The sequence below is a fragment of the Rhinatrema bivittatum genome, chromosome 2 (genome assembly GCF_901001135.1).
Source record: "Rhinatrema bivittatum chromosome 2, aRhiBiv1.1, whole genome shotgun sequence".
NCBI classification, from domain to species: Eukaryota; Metazoa; Chordata; class Amphibia; order Gymnophiona; family Rhinatrematidae; genus Rhinatrema; species Rhinatrema bivittatum.
The window spans coordinates 820,403,067-820,427,113 of NC_042616.1; the positions used below are offsets into that span (position 1 = coordinate 820,403,067).

A 24,047-nucleotide genomic window follows, 5' to 3' on the forward strand; every position below is an offset into this window, starting at 1 on the left:
TCCTGATCATACCCAGATCAGTCCAGACTCCTGGGATGTACCCAAGCTCCCTTAAACTGGGTGGGACCACGAGACTCCTGTTCACAGAAACTCTCAACCAAAACACATGGAATCTGAAGCCCAGACATCCGACTGATGTCTGGCGAAGTGTGCAACGATTACCAAGTAGCTGCCCTATAAATCTCGTGGGTACCCCTGTTGGGATTCAGCCTATGAGGTCACCTGAGAACGAGTTGCGTGAGTTCTCAACCCCCGAGACTCCGGACGACTCTTACAAATATAGAACGAACCAATCGCCTCTTTCAGCCATCGTGCAATTGTAGGTGTTGACGCCTTACATCCCTTCTTTGGACCACTCCATATCCCGAAGAGGTGATCTGTTGTCTGGAAATTAGTAACCTTAAGATACCTCAATAATGCCTGCCTTATATCCAAAATTCAAAGTTCTTTTTCATGAGGCACGGGCAAATCCGGAAAAGCTGGAACGCTGAAGCAACCTTTGGCAGAAAGTAGGGTACCACATGTAAAGATACTTTAGATTCTATAGAAAAGGATCTCTGCACGACAAAGCCTGAAGCTCTGAGCAAACAGCTACCAAAAAAACAACCTTCAGAGTTAAGTCCTTTATGGTTGCCCTCTTCAGTGGTTCAAACAGAATTTCAACATTCCTCAAAGAAACAGATCAAGGTTTCAAGCAGGACAGATATTTCTCACCAAAGGGCACAAATTATTCGGTTCTGGAAGAAAACATATCACATCCAGATGCACGGACAGAGGATATCCCTGCACCTTACCCCAAAGATAATCCAAGGCTGCTACTTGCACTCTCAGAGTTAAAGAACAGACCCTTAATCAAACCCTCTTGCAGAAAGGCCAAAATATGACACCATAGCCTAAATAGACTGTACTCCACTAATGGTACACCAGGACTCTAAGACCCTCCAAATCCTCACATATGCCAAAGATGTAGAAGGTCACCTGGCTTCCAATAAGGTTGTAATAACTCCTTCTGAATATTCCCTCTGTCTCAGCCGATTCCTCTCAAAAACCAAGCCGCGAGACAGAAGGGAGCCACCTGATTGATAAACATTGGACCCTGATGGAGAAATTTTGACTTGATGGCTGAACCTCAACAGCCCATCTATGACCATGTTGACCAGATCTGTGATCCATTATTGACACGGCCACTCTGGAGCCACCAGAACTACATTGCCCGGATGTTTCTTTATCCGCCATAGCACCCTATCCTTCAGTGGCCATGGAGGAAAGACAAAGAAGAATGCTTTGAGGCCAAGGTAAAACCAGAGCATCAGTTCTTTCTGCCCGTGTTTTCTCTGGCGGCTGTACAAAAGAGATGCTTTGGCATTGTGTCTGGATGCCATTAAATCCATATTGGGACAACCCATTTGATGGGAATAAAACATATAGCAGTCTTTTACAGCCCCACTCTCTGGGGTCTAGTTTTCTTCGACTGAGAAAATCCACCTGTACATTGTCCACCCCAGCGATGTGAGACGCTGCCAGCCACTCCAAATGCTTTCCCCTCTAAGAATCAATTCCTGGGCTTCCTGAGCCATTGCCTGACTCTTGGTTTCTCCCTGCTAGTTGATATAGGCCACAGTCATTGCATTGCCCAACAGAATCTGCCCCAGCCTGGCGTGAATAAGCCACCAAGAAAATCTCTCTCTGCATTCCCCCTTGAGCGGTAGGGAAAGATGAAACTCCTCTGATAACGGATTCCACCAGGAAAGAAGAGCTCTATGAAGAGGCCGCATATGTGGAAACACCCAAGGCACCAGCTCCAACGTTGATGCCATAGAGCTTAGGACTTGTAAAAATTCCCAGACTGTGGGTATCGAATGCCCTAACAGGCGACAAATCTGACCCTGTAACTTCAGTATTCTCGCTTCCGTGTGAAAAACTCTTCTTTCCCATGTGTCGAACTGAGCTCCTACATACTCCAGATTTTGAGAGGGAACAAGATGGCTCTTTGCTAGATTTACAACCCAGCCCAGATACCTTAACTGCAGCAGTACCTGCTGCACCAACTGCCGACAGAGGTCACCTGACTTCGCTCGAATGAGCCAGTCACCCAGATTCAGATACACCAACACACCTTCTCGTCTGAGGGCCACTGCCAACACCACCATTACTTTGGTGAACGTATGCGGAGTTGTAGACAATCCAAAGCCCCTTATGAGTATCCCATGAAAAGTTGGAGAAATCAGAACTTCCATATCCATGTCTCTTTTTTTTTTTTTTTTAACTGGCTCTCTGATTCCCTGCCGGACTAAGAGCTGGCACAGTCATTAAGCCCATATCCAGCAGCGTGCCGAACAGGCTGCTTTACTTGAAAAAGCTCAAAGCCATAAAAAATTACCTCCTAGTCTACTCTATTTTAGAGAAATCAGAGCAATCAAACCATATGCACCCCCATGCAAACCAGGGGATTTTTCTGTCCTTTATTATGGAGCCTCTGAGCCCTCCCTCAACAGGATTTAAAGATGGAGGAGCAGCTTGAATCTCCCTAGCAGATCCCAGAAACGCGGGATCTGCCTGCAAAATGGTTGCTGATCCCGGTCTCCCTACTCTCTCCCGAGAGGCAAAATCTACACGATGGCAACGCTGCTTCTTCCGAGGAGGACTGCAGGATGGAACTTCCCCAAAGTCCCTTTCAGCCACCACGGAAACCAGAAAATGTAATGCCTCATGGTCCTCTCGTGCTGTACCCACCTTGGCCATCTTGCCATCCATGTGGCGCAGGAAAAAAAGAGAGTTAGCCGTCATTACCTCCCTCACCCTGCATGCAGCCAAAAAACATCGCTGGCTAGGCCCCCATGCTGCAGGAAATAAGTTGCTGAAAATTCTCCTGCGCTACCAAGTCTCTGCAGCTTCTAGACACTTCCTTTCTAAACACTTTTTTTTTCAACTTAGCGCCTGGAGTTTAGATTGCCCAAAAAAGACATGAAACTAAAAAAGAAAACTTTCCTTAAAAAGAAGTCTCCCCAAGGCAAGTCTGGGCTTCTACGAGAGGAGAACGGACAGGGTGAGAGGGAGCCAGCCCCAGATGCCTCAGCAGGTGTCCTCCCTTCTCTCTGCAGTCGCTTCGGGCAGGACAGCCACCGACCTCCTTTCCCTTCGAAGCACAGAGGCCCTCTAACTCTCCTTCTGCTGCGTCCCGGTTACTTAAAGGGGTCAGGTCCCCTAAAAACAAAAAACCCCCCATAGAACAAATTAAATACTTCCCTCAGCGGAGTCTTCTGAGAAGGGCCGGAGAGAGGGAGAAGAGGCCAGGGCATGAGGAAGCCAGCAGCACTAGCAATGAAAAGTCCTATCGATCTTATCGATCAGGGATATTTTTTGGCAGCACCCCAGCTGCCAAACCAATAAAGAGGAAGTCGCCCGCAGAGGAGAACTGTGCTACTGCTCTCTCTCTCTCTTTTATTTAACTTCCCCCAAAGCTGGGAACAGAGGCTTCAAAAGAAAATTATTCCTTACCTGCTAATTTTCGTTCCTGTAGTACCATGGGGATCAGTCCAGACGGTGGTTTTTGAGGTCTCCACCCTGGGGATGCGAGCTGTCATGTGCAGTTCGCTCGCGCAAAGGGCCAGTCTTTGCTGGGTTCAGCAACTCCTCACTTCCCAGGATCTACCGCCCGAGGAGACCGCCTGGAATCTGCCATAGCCTATGGGGCTGATGCTCTGTATGACCTCTTCCGAGTGCTGGCGCGGTCCATGGTATCGGTAGTAGCGGCTCGGCGGCTGCTGTGGCTACGTAACTGGGCGGCGGATGCCTCCTCCAAGTCGAGCCTGGGCTCTTTGCCTTTCCGGGGCAAGTTTCTTTTTGGAGAGGATTTGGATCACATCATCAAGTCACTGGGGGAGAATGCAGTCCACCGGCTGCCCGAGGATAGACAGCGTCCTTCACGGCCCTTTGCCTCTTCCAGAACCAGGGCCAGAGCGCAGCGGCGCTACAGGTCTTACAGGCAGTCTGGTCCTCGGGCAACCTTCTCCAGATCCCAGTCCTGGCCGCGGTCCTTTCGTGGGCGTAGATCCACGCGCGACGGATCGGGGCAGGGAAATCCCCTCCAAAGTCCACCCAATGATGCCAGAGTCGCCCACTCCCCCACTCCCAGAATCGGGGGTCGGCTTGCGGACTTCTACGAGGAGTGGGTGCGAATCTCCGCGGACCAGTGGGTCTTGGACACCATAAGGAACGGCTACGCCTTGGAATTTGTCCGCCCTCCGAGGGACAGGTTCCTCTTTTCCCCCTGTGGCTCGAACCTCAAGAGGGCAGCGGTGCAGCAAACCCTGGACCGGTTGCAGAACATAGGAGCCATTTCGCCCGTCCCCTTCGGCGAGGTGGGCTTGGGCCATTATTCCATCTACTTCGTCGTGCCCAAAAAGGACGGTTCCTTTCGGCCCATTCTAGATCTGAAGGAGGTCAACAAATCACTGCGAGTCAGCCGGTTCCACATGGAGACGCTACGCTCGGTGACTGCAGCAGTGCCCCAGGGAGAGTTTCTTGCCTCCCTGGATTTGACGGAGGCCTATCTGCACATTCCCATCCTTCCGGCTCACCGTCGTTTTCTCCGCTTCAAGATCCTGGGTCAGCACTTCCAATTCAAGGCACTTCCCTTCAGCTTGGCGACTGCCCCTCGTACCTTCACCAAGATTATGGTTGTGGTGGCGGCGGGCATCCTGGTACATCCCTATCTGGACGACTGGCTGATTCGCGCGAAGTCTTTCACCCATGGACAGTCCTCAGTAGCCAGGGTCGTCCAGGTCCTCCGCTCCCTGGGCTGGGTCTCCTCGGGCGGTAGATCCTGGGAAGTGAGGAGTTGCTGAACCCAGCGAAGACTGGCCCTTTGCGCGAGCGAACTGCACATGACAGCTCGCATCCCCAGGGCGGAGACCTCAAAAACCACCATCTGGACTGATCCTGGTACGTACAGGGAACAAAGAATAAACTGCCTCAGGAGTAAAAACTATCCCAAGCCTGCAGCTGCCTCAGTGGCCTCCTGAAGGGGAAGGATCTGGACCACCAGATTTACACCCCACGGACGCACGGATCGAGCACACAAAAGGGACACCAAGCCCCGGCTCATCCACCTCAACCAGACAGGGAAGAAACCACCAGGAGGAAGGTTCAAAAACTAAAAATTGCCCGGACTGCAGATCTGCAGGTTTTGCACCATCTCCCATCTGCTGGAGACAGAGGAACACTGAGGGGCTGCAGGTTGCCCACAGGGTTATGTACAGTGTCAGTAAAACTTTCTCTGACTCGGTCTGCTGGCAGTACCCAGGAGTCTGGAGCGATCTGGGTATGTACAGAGAAACTGTATTTCCATGCAGCTACGAGCACTTACTTTTAGCTGAATTTAGAGAATGCATTTCTGGGGAAGTCTTTAGATTAAGGCAGATGGAAATGTGCACGAGTAAGTGTGCACTTCCTTAGAAACTGACGGGCAAAAACTACTCTCAGACTTTACTCCAATACCAGCAGAGTGAAAAGTGAGTCCTTTCTGTGTTATAACTGTCCTAGCGATACGGTTTCCTGAATGTGGTCTTACCTGGTATTGGGAATGGCTTCCCAGCTGACTGGAGAGATGAGCTGGATAGAAAAGGCCTCCTGCACCGGGTGCATGTATCGTTCATCTGCAAAGTAAGGAAAGAGTACAAAATGTGGACCCTGAATGGAGCTGGGACCCCCTTCCAAACCATGAGAGAACAGACTAACATTGGAAAGTTCACCACTGAAAACCGAGAGCTAGGGCTTTTTCATCACTGCGAGAAAACAAGACAAATTATTTCCTCTCCCTTCTCCTCTAGTAGGATGTACATATTTACTATAGGAGACCATTTCCTAAGTTCTGGAATCAGATGGATAGTCCGATCCCTTTCATCCCCGACAGAGGCTGAGCTGTTAAATTTTGCTACTCATGCACCAACGCCCTGTGCAGAACAGTTATCACCTCCTCATTTCCCTTATCCACTGTCCTGAAACCTTATCTCACTCCCCCTCCCCAGTTACACACTGCTCTGCTGGGATTTTGTGCCCGACATGAAAGCCTGCAGGGTTCCCACCTCGCTCAATAGTCTCAAACTCCTTTTCTTCTCCTGTCATCCGAGGAATCCGATCACAGATCTCGCTGACACTGGTGGCAACAGCATAGACCTGTGGGGCATGAAAGAGACGGGAAGGACTGACGTGTGTGCAGTTAAGAGCAATGAAGGACACATTTTACACTATTATAAGCAAGAAACTGAACACCCTCACTTCTGGGGACACCAATAATCATGGTCTTAGCCAGACTGCAACCTCTTATAGCCTTCCACCAAGTGCAAATTCAGAAAACACAAGCCAGAGACTCCAGACCTAGATCAATAAATTCCCATCCGACCTGGGAGCCAGAGCCTGCAGAAATAAGATCTGTCTACCCAGCTGCAAGAGGAAGGAGGAACCTTTCAAACTAAGGGGCATATTTAATCCTTCCCTCTCTGTATTTAATTTAAAGTGCAGAGGAGATAGCAGAGCTGCTTACCTGTAACAGGTGTTCTCCAAGGACTGCAGGATGCCAGTCCTCACACATGGGTGACATCATCGGATGGAGCCTAGCACGGAAAACTTATGCCAAAGTTTCCAGAACTTTGAGTTTCTCTGAGCATGTCCAGTGTGCCATTATGCCAAACATCCACATGGGGTCCCCTCAGTCTTATAATATAAAATTACTGAGGAATAAAAAATTAAAATAAAGTCCCATGAAGTGAAAACCCAACTCCACGAGGAGGGTGGGTTTTGCGAGGACCGCCATCCTGCTGTCCTCAGAGAACACCTGATACAGGGAAGCAGCTCTGCTTTCTCCGAGGACAAGCAGGATGGCAGTCCTCACACATGGGTTAATCCAGGCTGCTCCCAAACATAAAGCGAGACCTACAAAACAGAAAACAAGTGCTGAGGGCAAAATAATAATCTGTTTTGTTGGCTCTAGACAGGAACAGAGTTGGGTTCTAAGCCTGAAATATGTTCCATAGGACAGGTTGGCCAAACCTGCTGTCACATCAGCCATCCATAACCAATAAACGTCTATGAATGTGTGGAGAGAACGCCATGTCGCGGCTCTGCAGATATCCACCTTGGGAATTGCTTACACATGGGCCACCGGTGCTGCCATGGCTCAAACAGAGCGAGCCTGCCTGGGCATAACAGAAAGAGATGTAGTCTGCTAGCCAACTGGAAAAGATCTGCTTGGCAACAGCGATCCGCAATTTATTCTTATCAAAAGGAACATAAGAACATAAGAAATTGCCATGCTGGGTCAGACCAAGGGTCCATGAAGCCCAGCATCCTGTTTCCAACAGAGGCCAATCCAGTCCGTAAGAACCTGGCAAATACGCAAACACTAAGAAGATCCCATGCTATAACAAAAAGCTGGGTGGACTTTCTATGGGCTTCTGTCTGCTCCAGATAGAAGGCTATGGCTCTTTTGTAGTCCAAACTTGAAGTGGGCTTTGGACGTTCCTTTACATCGCCACTTCTCTTGAGGATCTTAACAACGTCCACAGCATTCTATCATCAACTGTTGTTCTACATAGTGGTTGCTATGTTTACCATAGCTAGATGGCGCTCTACATCTTTATCATCTTCATGGACTTTAAGATACATAGCGGTTACTATGCTCGCCATAACTAGATGGCGCTCTACATCTTCACCGACTCCATGGACATAACCAGAAGGATGAGTTTCCCTTCTCCATTTTCTGAAGAAGCCTTTTTGGCACAGGTTGATCCGAAGAAGACATCTCTAGTCACCAGCCTGTTTGATTGCTGGTGCTGCCATCAGTTCAGAAGAAGATATTTATTTATTATTTATATTCTGACATTTGATCTCAATTGAGATATCACACCAGTTTACATTCTCTATCCCCAGAGGGCTTACAATCTAAGTTTTTTGTACCTGAGGCAATGGAGGGTAAAGTGACAAGGAGCGACAGCAGGACTTGAACCTTGGTCTCCTTGTTCATAGTCCACTGCTCTAACCACTAGGCTATTCCTCCTCCCCTTTATTTATAGTCACCAGTCTGGTTGTCTACTGGGGCTGCCGCCATCTCTCTTCCAGAAGTGAGTTTTGAATGTACATCGGTTTGACACTTCTGTTGAAGTTTCATTTACGTCCATATCAGCTAAACTGCGGCTGAATTTCAACTCTCATGCAGCTACATCTACTGGAGAGTTATCCAGAAGTGGATTTTGGACATTCTTCAACATCACCACTTCCACTGAATCCCTCAGTGTTGTCCACAGCAACTCCATCCATTGCTGCTGATTTCATCTTTACACTCTACGAGATTCTTCCACATCTCAAGATCCACCTGTCTATACAGTATCGATATAGAGATTAAGACCATGAGATTCTGGATGTTCGTTACAGAGGCAAGAAATCGGAATACCTTCTGATTGGGAATGCATCGGCTCCGATTGATCTTGGGAGCCTCAGACCACTATCTTGGATATAGAAATGCTTCATCAGTTCCACCTCGCGCATCCTTTGAAACCTGGTACCCGAAGAGATCGCCCTTTGAAGGGAGGTACTGTTGCATTCGTGCCTACTTTCGCCCTCGCTCCACCCTCTCTACCTGTGTGGCGACTCCCTCCGTGCCTGATGGACGGCTTGATGCCGCGGGCGTCTCCATGCCGCTTCTCCCCAGCATCCCTGGGCCGGCTTGACGCTGCGGATCCGCCATGTTCCTGATGACATAGGGAGTGCATGCTCCGAAGTATGTACCAGCAAGGGCGCGAACCTCAGGGGCATCCCCCTGTATTGACGTCATCCGCTTCCAACATAAAAGGTCTTTACTTTTGCTAACAGATCGAGTTAGCAAGGACTCTGATTGGACTAGCTTCGGCTGTCTAAGACTACTTTGTACCCAAAGGATTGCTTGTGGGATTTCCATCGGACCCGCTTCACTCTTGCAACATTGCCGCTCCTCGGGGGCCTATTCTCTTTCTCTATTTCAGATTACAGAAAGGAACCCGTACTCGCTCCTTGAGGGCCCATGTTCCTAAAACTCTCTGAAGACTCGCCATTGCCTAGAAGCGATCGCAAGAGACAGACATTGTGAGTTCTTTTTTCAGACTACAGATAGGAACCGGTGCTTGCTCCTCGAGGGCCTATGTTCCTGAACACTCTGAAGATTCTCCTTGTCCAGAAGCTATTGCATGTACAGACATTGTGAGTTTCTAATTCAGAAGGTATATAGGAACCAGCACTCACTCCTCGAGGACCTATGTTCCTGAATACTCTGAAGGTTCTCTATTGACTAGAAGCTATTCCAGATACAGATTATTGTGAGTTACCACCGCTCTCTCAGAGCTTTCCCTGGAACCAGGTACTCGCTCCTCGAGGGCCTAACCCTTTCCAGCTACTGAGCCATCTCAAGACCTTTTGTGAGTTATCACCTAGTACTGGCTATGTATATCTGCATACCCTGTCTATTCACTATCTACAGTCTCTTTGCAGCTCAGCAACCTAGGAATCGCAGTTCCAGTATCTGAGGGACTTCAGCCCTGCCGGGCATACCAGCTCACTACTGCCACCTCTGGTGGTTAGTCCTTTTATTAGAAAGGTAGTATATCTGTGTCTGTCTCCATACTCCAGCCTAGCCAGTGGTCCCTCTCGGGACTCCCTCCTGGGGGCGCTGTCATCTGCTATCGGTTCAAGGATTCACCTATCTACTTTCTGTCCAGCTGAGCACCATCTCTAGTACTCCGCTGGTACAGATTGCCCACTCTGCAGTCTACATCATAACATATTGCCATTCCTTAGCAGACCCATAGGAGACAGTACACTACAGATTGCTACTCCTTTCCTTTGGGGAGGGGATTCTATCAGACTGCTATTCTCATCTGCTAGCTCCTCCCATCCGCATAGCAAATCCCATCAGATTGCTAACCTGCTAGCAGATCCCAAAACAAATTGTTAACTCCTCCTTCCAAAGGAACCACAACACAACAGATTGCTAACTCCTCCTTTCCAAAGGAGCCGAAACTAACAGGCGTTTACTACCCCAAATCAATTAAGCCTGATTCTTCACTTGGAATACATATCCAATGCAGCTCATTACTTCAACGGCAGAGGGAATGAAGAAAAGAGGATTTATATTCAGACAACAACAAGGACTGAATTGCACAGGCTAGGTAAATAAATAAGTGTGGGAGTAGCTTGCTTATTGCGGTAGTTACTACCCCTAACCAATTAAGCTTGATATTTCACTTAGATGCAGCTCCAGCACTGCTCTCTACATCAATGGCGGGGGTGGAAGGTAACCAGAACCAAAAAGTTACTAATAAGGGCCAAGAGTAACAGATAAGTATGAGAAAAAAAAAATAAGTGTGAAAGCTTGCTGGGCAGACTGGATGGGCCTTTTTCTGCCGTCATTTCTATGTTTCTGTGCCTTCCCCCACTCTGGGGATGTGGTTAGTGCAGTTAGTGTAGCTGGGTTCAAAAATGTTTTGGTTAAGCTCTTGGAGAAGTCCATTACCTGCTATTAATTAAGTTGACTTAGGAAATAGCCACTACTATTATTTTAGATTTTTTTTTTTATATTCCGCTTTTTTGCACTTTCTTCAGCATTTCAAAGTGCAGATTATATTCTGGTACTATAGATATTTCCCTATCCCCAGAGGGCTCACAATCTAAGTTTGTACCTGAGGCAATGGAGGGTAAAGTGACTTGCCCAAGGTCACAAGGAGTGATGGTGGGACTCAAACCCTAGTGTCCTGGTTGAGAACCCACTGCTCTAACCACTAGGCTACTCCTTCACTCCACTAGCATCAGTAGCGTGGGATATGCTTACTGTTCGGGTACTTGCAGCCAGTATTGGCCACTGTTGGAAACAGGATGCTGGGCTTGCTGGTCCCTTGGTCTGTCCCAGTATTGCAATTTCTTATGATTCTTAAATTCTTATGGCTGTTCAGCTTGGAGAAGAGACGGCTGAGGGGTGGATATGATAGAGGTGTTTAAGATCATGAGAGGTCTAGAACGGGTAGATATGAATCGGTGTTTTACTCTTTTGGATAATAGAAGGACTAGGGGGCACTCCATGAAGTTAGCATGGGGCACATTTAAAACAAATCATAGAAAATTCTTTCACACTCAATGCACAATTAAACTCTGGAATTTGTTGCCAGAGGATGTGGTTAGTGCAGTTAGTGTAGCTGGGTTCAAAAAAGGTTTGGATAAGTTCTTGGAGGAGAAGTCCATTAACTGCTATTAATCAAGTTTACTTAGGGAATAGCCACTGCTATTACTGGGATCTACTTAGTGCTCTTATAGTCCTCAAGCACAGAGGGCATGGGCTTGAACCCAGATGAGGACATGCAGACTTGCAATCACCAGGATGCAAAATCAAACTCGATGGCGGTGGCCTACGCTAGCCGGTGAGCACTGGAGGCATCACTGCCTGGGGGATACGACAGTGAAAGAAAACTTACCTTAAACTCCAAAAGACCTGGGTAAAGAACTTTGCATCGATAATGAAACTGAAATAGACACGAAAGAAAGCAAAAAAGAAAAAAAATAATTCAGGTAGTAGAGACTCAATGCCGTAAAAAAAAAATAAGAGACCGAGGGAAACCCACGCGGATGCATAGTATAATGCATGGTGTGCATGCTCAGAGAGGCTCAATCACTCGATGATGCATTGTGTGCAGGCTCAGAGAGGCTCAGTCACCCGACGATGCATGGTGTGCAGGCTCAGAGAGGCTCAGTCACCCGATGATGCATGGTGTGCATGCTCAGAGAGGCTCAGTCACCCGATGATGCATGGTGTGCAGGCTCAGAGAGGCTCAGTCACCCGATGATGCATGGTGTGCATGCTCAGAGAGGCTCAGTCACCCGATGATGCATGGTGTGCATGCTCAGAGAGGCTCAGTCACCCGATGATGCATGGTGTGCATGCTCAGAGAGGCTCAGTCACCCGATGATGCATGGTGTGCATGCTCAGAGAGGCTCAGTCACCCGATGATGCATGGTGTGCATGCTCAGAGAGGCTCAGTCACCCGATGATGCATGGTGTGCATGCTCAGAGAGGCTCAGTCACCCGATGATGCATGGTGTGCATGCTCAGAGAGGCTCAGTCACCCGATGATGCATGGTGTGCATGCTCAGAGAGGCTCAGTCACCCGATGATGCATGGTGTGCATGCTCAGAGAGGCTCAGTCACCCGATGATGCATGGTGTGCAATGCTCAGAGAGGCTCAGTCACCCGATGATGCATGGTGTGCATGCTCAGAGAGGCTCAGTCACCCGATGATGCATGGTGTGCATGCTCAGAGAGGCTCAGTCACCCGATGATGCATGGTGTGCATGCTCAGAGAGGCTCAGTCACCCGATGATGCATGGTGTGCATGCTCAGAGAGGCTCAGTCACCCGATGATGCATGGTGTGCATGCTCAGAGAGGCTCAGTCACCCGATGATGCATGGTGTGCATGCGCAGAGAGGCTCAGTCACCCGATGATGCATGGTGTGCATGCTCAGAGAGGCTCAGTCATCCGATGATGCATGGTGTGCAGGCTCAGAGAGGCTCAGTCACCCGATGATGCATGGTGTGCATGCTCAGAGAGGCTCAGTCACCCGATGATGCATGGTGTGCAGGCTCAGAGAGGCTCAGTCACCCGATGATGCATGGTGTGCATGCTCAGAGAGGCTCAGTCACCCGATGATGCATGGTGTGCATGCTCAGAGAGGCTCAGTCATCCGATGATGCATGGTGTGCAGGCTCAGAGAGAGGCTCAGTCACCCGATGATGCATGGTGTGCATGCTCAGAGAGGCTCAGTCATCCGATGATGCATGGTGTGCAGGCTCAGAGAGGCTCAGTCACCTGATGATGCATGGTGTGCATGCTCAGAGAGGCTCAGTCACCCGATGATGCATGGTGTGCATTCTCAGAGAGGCTCAGTCATCCGATGACGTCACCCACGGGTGAGGACTGACTTCCAGCTGTCCTCAGAGAAGCATCAAGTCACAGTACGGTGCTCCTTGTAATGCCAGTGGCACACTTATTTTACACACAGTTGATTGTATTTATTTATTTAAATGTTTTTATCTGCTGACATTCGTAAGAACATCATGCCGGTTTACACTGAACACAGTTAACCAATGGAAAAGAAAATTACATGGAACTAGGGTAGGGTAATATGGGAGATAAATATCTATAGGCTTAACAAAGTAGTTATAAGACATGGGTAAAAGAGAACAACGCAATTTCAATATATATATGGATAACGAAGAAAGTTACTGTATGTACAAATGTTAAGTGTGGGAAGAAGAAAGGAGGGGTGTGGATGTCAAATGACATAATAAAAGACATAGCAGGGGCAAATATGGCTGAGGAGGGTGGATTTACATTGTGTTTAGAAGTAGGCTTGCTTAGATAGCCAAGTTTTGAGTTTTTTTTAAATTTCAGAGAGCATTGCTCCTGTCTAAGATCAGGAGGCGTGGTATTCCAGGAATGAGGATCAGCAATGGATTGCCGAAGGTACAGGTACTCCTCACACTGCCTGTGCCCACTCACTATACATAGATATGCATGATTGTACACTCTTCACTTTGCTTGTGCACACCCGTCACACACATGCATCTGACTGTACAGGTACTCCTCACACTGCCTGTGCACACTCACTATACATATATATGCATGACTTACACCCTTCACTTTGCTTGTGCACACCCGTCACACACATGCATCTGACTGTACAGGTACTCCTCACACTGCCTGTGCACACTCACTATACATATATATGCATGACTTACACCCTTCACTTTGCTTGTGCACACCCGTCACACACATGCATCTGACTGTACAGGTACTCCTCACACTGCCTGTGCACACTCACTATACATAGATATGCATGATTGTACACCCTTCATTTTGCTTGTGCACACCCGTCTCACACACATGCATCTGACTGTACAGGTACTCCTCACACTGCCTATGCACACTCACTATACATATATATGCATGATTGTACACTCTTCACTATGCTTGTGCACACCCGTCTCACACACATGCATCTGTCTGTACAGGTACTCCTCACACTGCCTATGCACACTCACTATACATATATATGCATGATTGTACACCCTTCACTATGCTTGTGCACACCCGTCTCACACACATGCATCTGACTGTACAGGTACTCCTCACACTGCCTGTGCACACTCACTATACATATATATGCATGATTGTACACTCTTCACTTTGCTTGTGCACACCCGTCTCACACACATATCTGAATAAACAGATACCTCTCACACTGCCTGTGAACAGCCATCACACACACATGCATCTGACTGTACAGGTACTCCTTGCACTACCTGTGCACACCCATCTCACACACATATCTGAGTGAACAGATACCTCTCGCACTGCCTGTGAACAGCCATCACACACACATGCATCTGACTGTACAGGTACTCCTTGCACTGCCTGTGAACAACCATCTCAAAGGCAGTTGAGTGAACAGATACCTCTCCCACCATCTGTGAACACCCACCACACACAGACAACTCCCTATACAGCTGTGCATAAATCACATTGCTTGTGCAAACCTGTCACACACAACCCGCTCAAGTGATTGCACAGGTACGCCTTACACTGTCTGTGCTCCTGTCACACATGCAGCTTACTGTATGTAAGTCAGGGCTAGCCAACTCTTTTCAAATTTTCAAGATATCCACACTGAATATTCATGAGATGCATTTGCATGGAATTCCACCGCATGCAAATACATCTCGTGCACATTCATTATGGATATCTTGAAAATATGACTGGTTTGAGGACCAGAGTATAAATCTCTAGAAATGCCAAACATATCCATCGCACACAAGCACAGACATTGTATAGTGTCTCAGAAGAAATGAGGAATAAGGTGAGAGAAGAGAAGCCTCACCTTGGATTCCACATGGTAACAGACATAATGTGCCGTACAACGCAGTGGGATCTTCCTGACAGGCCAAGGAGCATCATAGGAGAGGTATGCAGGAAGCACGCTGATCCGCAGCTCCCCCTGCAAAAGAAATACAATAAACATCCATCACCCAAGCACACACTGCTTCCACAGGAGTATCCAGAGCTTAAGGGAATTCACACTCCCAGCAGCACGTTGTACTTCCTATATACACAGATTCCAGAGCTTGCATGAGCACTCACTCCCAGCAGCACTCTGCCCCTCCTATATACACAGAGATTCCAGAGCTTGCATGAGCGCTCACTCCCAGCAGCACTCTGCACCTCCTATATACACAGAGATTCCAGAGCTTGCATGAGCGCTCACTCCCAGCAGCACTTTGCACTTCCTATATACACAGAGATTCCAGAGCTTGCATGAGCACTCACTCCCAGCAGCACTTTGCACTTCCTATATACACATAGATTCCAGAGCTTGCTTGAGCGCTCACTCCCAGCAGTACTCTGCCCCTCCTATATACACAGAGATCCAGGAGCTTGCATGAGCACTCACTCCCAGCAGCACCCTGCCCCTCCTATATACACAGAGATCCAGGAGCTTGCATGAGCGCTCACTCCCAGCAGCACTCTGCACCTCCTATATACACAGAGATCCCAGAGCTTGCATGAGCGCTCACTCCCAGCAGCACTCTGCACCTCCTATATACACAGAGATCCCAGAGCTTGCATGAGCGCTCACTCCCAGCAGCACTCTGCACCTATATACACAGAGATCCAGGAGCTTGCATGAGCACTCACTCCCAGCAGCACCCTGCCCCTCCTATATACACAGAGATCCAGGAGCTTGCATGAGCGCTCACTCCCAGCAGCACTCTGCACCTATATACACAGAGATCCCAGAGCTTGCATGAGCTCACTCTCCCAATGGATCTCTGCTTCTCTCACCTACAAGTGGGTCCCAGAAAGTGGGTTAATTCACATTCCCAGTGGCATTCTGCCCCTCCCACATACATGGATCCCAGAGTGTGGGTTAGCTCACAATCCCAGCAGCCGCTTTCATACTTGTGTATTCCAGAGGTTGCACGTACTGACAATCCCAGCAGCACTCTGCCCGTCCTGTACACACACAAGTGGATCCCAGTGTTAGGATTCTGTTAGTATGTGGGCCCTGGACATCCGGCATCTATCTTCTTTTGTTTATACCATCACGGCTTACTAGGTGCAGGAAGAGGTTGTAGGAGACCCCAGGGATGACCTGCCGGTGGTTTTTGATGGGCGCAAGTGGGACCTGATTCCACATATGCTTGAGCGTCCTGCTTCATGGTTGGCCACCAATAGAACCTCTGGAATGTCGCAAGTGTTCTAGCTTGTCCGGGATGACCAGCGAGTAGGGAATCATGCACCCAGCGGAGGATCTTCCTACGAAGAGCTTGGGGAACCGTCTTCCCGGATAGCACCGTATGTGTGGTGGCGAGGAGTACCTTGGTGGGGTCAGATGTGCTGGGGAACATCTGGGACATCATCAGTGGTGAACGAACGAGAGAGGGCATCTGCTCGGACGTTCTTATTAGCTGGTTGTTATCGAAGTATGAAATTAAATCGTGTTAAAAAAAAAAAAAGAGAGACCAGCGGGCCTGCCTGTGGTTAAGGTGTTGAGCGTGGTGTAGGTACTCTAGGTTCTTATGATCAGTGTACACTGTTATTTGGTGTTGTGCTCCCTCGAGCCAGGGGTGCCATTCTTCAAAGGCTAATTTGATCGCCAGCAATTCTTTGTCCCCGATTCCGTAATTACGTTCAGCCAGAGAGAAGCGTTGGGAGAACAACGAGCATGGGTGCAAGGTATGATTAATAGAATGCTGACTGAGTACTGCACCAACTCCAACGTCAGAAGCATCTACTTCGATGATGAAGGGTCATCGGGGGTCAGGATGACGTAGGCATGGCTCCTGCAGGAATGCCTCCTTAAGATCCTGAACGGCAGACACGGCTTTGGGTGACCACTGGGATGGATTGGCTCCCTTACGTGTCATAGCTGTGAATGGGGTGGTTAGTGTCAAATAGTGATTGATAAACGACCTGTAGTAATTAGTAAAGCCTAGGAATCTTCGGAGTGCCTTAAGGCCATTGGTTGGGGCCAGTCCCGAATGCTCTTAGTCTTCTGTGGATCCATCTGAAACCCCAGGCTAGAGACCACATAGCCCAGGAAAGGGACGGACTCCTTGTAAAAAGAGCATTTTTCCAGCTTGGCGAACAGCTGGTTATCCCTTAGGCGTTGCAGGACATTGGTGACATCCCGGCGATGGCTCTGGAGGTCTTGTGAGAATACCAGAATGTCGTCCAAATAGACCACGACACAACTGTAGAGCATGTCTCTGAAGATTTCATTCATCATATTCTGGAACACCGCTGGAGCATTGCAGAGGCCAAAGGGCATGACCAGATATTCAAAATGGCCATCGTGGGTGTTAAATGCAGTTTTCCATTCATCGCCCTGGCATATCCTTATCAAATTGTAAGCTCCTCTGAGATCCAATTTGGTAAATATCTTGGCCCCCTGGAGCTTGTCAAACAATTCGGAGATTAATGGCAGGGGGTAGCGATCCTTCAGTATAGTTTCATTTAAGCCACGGTAATCTATGCACGGCCGGAGGGAGCCGTCCTTTTTCCCCCATAAAAAGAACCCTGCTCCAGCGGGAGATTTGGAAGGCCGAATGAAGCCTTTAGCCAAAGTTTCCTGTATATATTCAGACATGGCTTTTCTCTCAGTCAGAGAAAGTAGGTAGACTCTTCCTCAGGGAGGCTCAGTATTGGGCAACAGAATAATAGCGCAATCAAAAGAGCGATGCGGGGGTAAGACGTCTGCAGCTTTCTTTAAGAACACATCGTGGAAGGAGGAATACTGTGGCGGAAGCCCCGGGATGGATGGCTGTGCAGTTAGGCAGGGCATCGGAGTCATGTTTTCCAAACATTTTTTTATGGCAGTAGTCACCCCAATGAGACAGTTGGAGAGTACTCCAATCAAACTGCGGAGTGTGTATTTTCAGCCATGGCAATCCTAGGACCACAGGTTGTTTAGCCTTGTCCAAAATCAGGAAAGAAATAGTCTCTGTATGCAGGGATCCAGTGCGAAGTCGAATAGGGATCATGGAGAAGGCAATTTCACCAGGCAACGATTCGCCATGGATAGAAGAGAGTAACAATGGTGTCGCATACGGACAGTGGGAATCCGCAAATGTTCTACGAGTTGCCGGAGGATAACGTTTCCACTGGCTTTGGAGTCTACTAATGCCAGGATGTGGAACTCCTGGGTGTCCAAATTAATGGTGACAGGCAGTGTTAACGAAGGAGAGGGTGTGGTCAGGCCTAGGAGGATTCCTCCGGCAGATCCTAGGCCTGGGAGTTCCCCGGACGGAGTAAACAGGAGGGTACCGCATGACCCGACTGGCCACAATACATGCAAAGACCGGCCTTCTGGCGACGATGTTTCTCCTTTGAGGATAGGTGACTATGACCTATTTGCATCGGTTCCTCATGCTCGGTGCTTGGTGAAGTAATGGCCTAAGTAGTTGACGTTGGGCGAATGCATTGGGCATTCAAAGCCATTCTCTTGGTTCCTCTGACCTCTTGGGAACGTTCACACAGACGACAGTCTATGAAACCAGCGAGGTCTATAAGGGAGTCCAAGGCCTTAGGGAGTTCTCGTGCCGCCAATTCATCCTTGATATGTGGGCTCAGGCTCTCAAGGAATATGGCAAGCAGGCAGCCCAGGTCCCAGTGCAATTCAGACGAGAGAGTCCTAAACTCGATGACGTAATCAGTCAGTGATCTGGAACCTCATTGCAGATGTAAGAGCGTAGATCCGGAGATGGCCTTTCGACCCGGGTCATCAAACATAGTGCGGAAGAGGGTGAGGAAGCCCGGTAGGTCGTTAAGGATTGGTTCCGAATGTTCTCAAAGCGGTGACGCCCAGGCCAATGCTTTTCCGTCTAGAAGGGATAAGATGTATGTAGTTTTGGAAACTACATCAGGAAAGTAGGCAGGTTGTAAAGAAAAGTGCAGGTTGCACTGGTTCAGGCAGAGTCCCAGGCATCAGGCCCTCCGAGGAGCGGATAGCCGAAGATGAGAGGAGGGCCCCCGAGGAGCGGGTACCCGAGACATCTACGCCAGGAAGCAGGAACTGGAACGCAGGTCCTCTGAGAGCGAGGCGGATTTAGCAAGGATGGATCTCTTTGCCAAGTCGTCCTTAAGTAGGGCCAGCTGATTTAAATATCCAGAAGGGATGACGTCATCTGGAGGGGACGCCCGCGAGGTTCCCGCCATGACGTCCTTAAGACTGGCCAGTGCGTGCGCCTAATGGATCCCGATGGCAAGATGGCGGTTGGCGGCGTCCGTGCCACCCCAGGAGGCCTGGGAGCGGTAGGCAGGCCGTCGGCAGCTGGCGGAGGCTGCCAGTCTACTCCACGGAGTCAGGGAAGTGTAAAGAGAGGTGAGCAACAGCGACGGACGTAACACCCAGAGACTGGGTTAGCTCACATTCCCAGCAGCAGTCTGCCCCTCCTGCACCCATGTGTATCCCAGAGCATGCATAGAGGTTTCTGTCCTTCCCATACACACACACAGCAAACAAAGCACTCAAGGGCCTGATAGTTGGACAGCTGGATTTACTTACTTGTCGGTTGAAGTACAGGAAGCCTTTAGGGCAGTTTATGTTGTGAAATGGTGCAAAAGATTCAATTGGTCCATCAATGGTCATAGGATGCAGTCGAAGGGCACCTCGAGAGGTCAAAAGAAGCCAGTGAGGGGAAGGGCCGCAGATAAAGACCTAAAGAGAGAGAAACTCTGTTCATGCATTCGTCCAGCAGCAAGAAATCAAACTCCACATAAAAGCAGAGATGGGATTTAATGCACTGTGTTATTACATCTATGTCTAGCTGTCTGGCGTACATTCCCTCCTCTCCCCAAATCAGAGGGCTGATGGGACAGAGACGGTCTCCCAGCCCAGAGAAGTGAGACTGTTCTCCCCAGCTCACAGGGTTGATGGGATTGAGATACTCTCCCCCAGCTCGGAGAGGTTACATATGACATACACAGACGCTCGCCTAACCTGGAGGATGTGTCAAGACATCGAGAGACTCTCCCCCAACTGGGACGGGCGACCAAGCAATGAAAAATAGACTTGATTCTCCAGTTTAAGCAGAATGTTCTTGTCCTACTCACTCCTGAATAACCCGAGATATCCTGAAAGAAACGGAAGCGGGACACTCTGCCTTTGGATGAGGCAGATTCGTCACTCCCGGCTCCTTCTGATTTCTTCTTGGATGGTTTTACTTTCTTCTCACGGAAATTAATGTTGTGAGGGACCTGGAACAGGAAAGAAGGTAAGGAGAAGACCAGCGAGAGAGAAATGAAAAGATGGAAGGGAATGAGAGAGAACAGGAGGAGGAGGAAGGAAAAAGAGGTCATTGTAGGTCAAGTCCTCTCCCCCACCCACCTGCATCAGATTCCTCACCTTCTTGAAGCGGACCTTGAGGTTTCCGTGCCCCGGCTGTAAGTCGTGTAGGAAGGCTTCGTATATCAGCAGTTCCTGGTCCACATGCACCTGTACATGTCAGAGACGAGAGGTGAGACCTGGCCCAGACACTACTGATTATACACAAGCACCGAGGCTTAGAGCCTGGGAGGGCTCTGGATTCGGTTAATAGGGAAGAGAGTATGGACTTCCTTGATAAGAATGTGTTCTGGATTCGGTTAATAGGGAAGAGAGTATGGACTTCCTTGATAAGAATGTGTTCTGGATTCGGTTAATAGGGAAGAGAGTATGGACTTCCTTGATAAGAATGTGTTCTGGATTCGGTTAATAGGGAAGAGAGTATGGACTTCCTTGATAAGAATGTGTTCTGGATTCGGTTAATAGGGAAGAGAGTATGGACTTCCTTGATAAGAATGTGTTCTGGATTCGGTTAATAGGGTAGAGAGTATGGACTTCCTTGATAAGAATGTGTTCTGGATTCGGTTAATAGGGAAGAGAGTATGGACTTACTTGATAAGAATGTGTTCTGGATTCGGTTAATAGGGAAGAGAGTATGGACTTCCTTGATAAGAATGTGTTCTGGATTCGGTTAATAGGGAAGAGAGTATGGACTTCCTTGATAAGAATGTGTTCTGGATTCGGTTAATAGGGAAGAGAGTATGGACTTCCTTGATAAGAATGTGTTCTGGATTCGGTTAATAGGGAAGAGAGTATGGACTTCCTTGATAAGAATGTGTTTGCAATGCTGTGCATGGCTGTTGAACTCTATTTATCCAGTACCAGCAGTGAGGCAGGTTCTCAGATTCTTGTTCGTTACAGGTATCATGGCATGCCCGGTTCACCAGGCTGATTCTCACAATTCCCTTTATCCACTAACTCTGCACCACTTCTCAAAGGGGAAGTATGAATTTGCATTCCCTCTGAATACTGTTGCAGAGATCTGCACACAGGACAGGTAATTCTTGGCCCTGCTCACTCATAGTAATCTCTGATGATAACGAAATTGCACTGTAATTCCTTTTAGTTTTTAATATTTTGTATTTTTTTGTATTTTATTTTTATCAAATTTTCAAAAAGCACACACAAGATTAACTTGCACCAGTAATTGAGATACAATCAACAATAATTATAATTACAGCTTACATAGCAAGAAATATATAAATGTATCTTTTAACCTTCAAAACAAAATAGAAGGGGAGAACAGGGGATTTTATGAGTGACAAAGGAGAATGTAGCAAGTAGAAATCCCTTACTAAACAAGAAAACCCCCTGCATTAACAATAATTGCTGAAACCCCCACAGAAAGCTTTAGGAATGGGAGTCCAGGAAAGCTCTTAACTGAGAGGCTCAAGAAACAAATATTTGGAAGTCTGAAATTTGCTCACCCATTTACAAGGATATCAAATTGAAACTCACTCCTCGTGATCTCACAGCAAGAAATTTCCTCTGCCATTCTTGAGTGGCTCTTGTAACATCTGGAAACATGCAAACTTTTTGTCCATAGAATAACCGAGGTCTATTCCTAAAAAAGAATCTCTAAACCGTGTTTCTCTCTGATGGGAAAGCTAAGGTTACCAATAATGTTTGCCTATTATTGATGTTAGCTTCTTGAGTAAGTTCCAAAATGTCCGATATATTTAAAGAAGCATCTTGTACAGCATCTTCAGAGATAATTTCAGTACAGCAAGGTGGGTAAGAGATTTTTGTTATTGCAGAATCTGACTCAAATAATTCTTAAATACTTCCTTTGGGGATACCAATTTAAGGTATGGGAAATTCAAAACCCTCAGGTTCAAAAGTCGCAAGGAATTTTCCACCTTCTTCGAGTAAATAAATATCTGCAAGAATCAGTTTATTTTGAATCGCTTCATCAGTTGTCAGCCGCGCATCCAAATCTCTCATTTTTACATCCAATCACCGCCTCCAATCTGCCTGAGAAGCCTCCTCCGCATACAGGCCCGCATTCGCCTGAAGGACATGGGCCCAGCGCCGACTAGCTCCCATAGCAAAGTTAGTGCAGATGGCGGCCCGCACACCCAGGGCGGATACCTCAAAATCTTCTTAAGCTGCACTTCCAACTTCCTGTCCTGGATATCCCGGAGCGCCGTAGCTCCTGTGACCGGGATAGTAGATCTTTGTCACCGCGGAGACCGCTGAATCCACCTTTGGAAGACGGAGAAGGTCCAGCGCCTCCCCTGGGAGCGGATAGAGCTTATCCATGGACTTGCTGACCTTCCATCCCATTCGCGGAATAAGATATCCGAAGAAAAATGAAACGGGAAGGCAACTGCCGGACCCGTAAGGCCCAGCAGAACAGGATCCATAATGGCCTCTTGGCGGACCACCACAGGTGGGGCCTCTATCCCCAGCTCCTGGAGTATGGCCGGAAGAACGGGCGACAGTTCCTCCCTGCAGAACCGGACTACCTTGGGGTCATCCTCTTCCACGGTCTGTACTCCCGTTCCCACGCTGGGCGGAGCCATCCGCCGCCACCTCCTCGGCCCCCCTCAGGGGCTCTTCGGGAAAATCAGCATCCTCCACAGGGGAATCCTCCAAATTCGATTCCTGCGGCATGCCCCGAGGGGCCTGACTCCCCCTTGAGGGCTCCTGGAGGCCCTCCGCAGCTCTCATAGCTTTTCTGTTCCGTGGAGGAAACTTGTGGGGACCCTCTGTAGGGACCTCCCCTCGGCTGCGCTTGCTACGCTTGTACCCAGGTACCTTGCGCAGCAATAGCGCAACATCCTCCGAGAAAAAAACCTGACCCAGAAGAATCGGTCCCAGAAACCTCCCCGGACCGAAGCCCCTCCGAGGAGCCCCCTCCCGCCGCGTTCCGCTGCGGGGAAAGCGCGGGAGGCAAGGCTGAATCCCCCGGCGCGATTTTACTTCCTGTGGCCAAAATGGCCGCCACTCCCTGCGCTAAGCGGGAATAAGTCCTGAGGCCTACCTATGTCGCCTCCAACCCGCGGCGGCGAACGCGCGATCCGGGAGCGAGACCCCCGAGGTGCCCCGGACGGCCCTTCCCCGCCTGGGACGCAGGAAAAAACAAAAACCCTCACAAGCCAGGCGCGCGCGCGCCAAGCCGCAGGCCCGACACGGGGAGCCGCGCGGCATGCCGGCGAACGCGGGAAGACCAAGACGCGCCTCAGAAAGGAAAATTAGTTTCTTACCTGATAATTTTCGTTCCTGTAGTACCAAGGATCAGTCCAGGACACCTGGGTTGTGACTCCGCACCAGTAGATGGAGACAGACTAAAACTTGTGGGCGGAGCCATATATGCCCCTGTGCCAGTCACAGCCCCTCAGTCTTACGGAATGTCAAAGTAGAACACAACCAGAGAAGTAAACCAAACTAGATACCGCTAACTAACGGGGAAAGAAACACCCCTTCTGGAAACGGACTCTCCAACCGGGAGAGCGAACAAGCGGAACAGAGCAAATCAAAACACAGAGCGGACTCTCCATTACTTCAGCGCAGCACTGCGGGCGGGATCCTGGACTGATCCTTGGTACTACAGGAACGAAAATTATCAGGTAAGAAACTAATTTTC

The 24,047-nt window shown here is 48.8% G+C and overlaps 1 protein-coding gene across 1 annotated transcript in view; it reads right to left on the minus strand.

Moving 5' to 3' along the window:
• Positions 1-24,047, minus strand: part of LOC115083418 (cleavage and polyadenylation specificity factor subunit 1-like) — a gene marked incomplete in the record, with an annotated part of 265,845 nt that overhangs the window by 6,607 nt on the left and 235,191 nt on the right. The window contains 6 exon segments of the mRNA XM_029587223.1: positions 5,573-5,657; positions 6,087-6,177; positions 14,954-15,070; positions 19,640-19,792; positions 20,188-20,331; positions 20,480-20,569. Coding sequence (XP_029443083.1) covers positions 5,573-5,657; positions 6,087-6,177; positions 14,954-15,070; positions 19,640-19,792; positions 20,188-20,331; positions 20,480-20,569 — 680 coding nt within the window.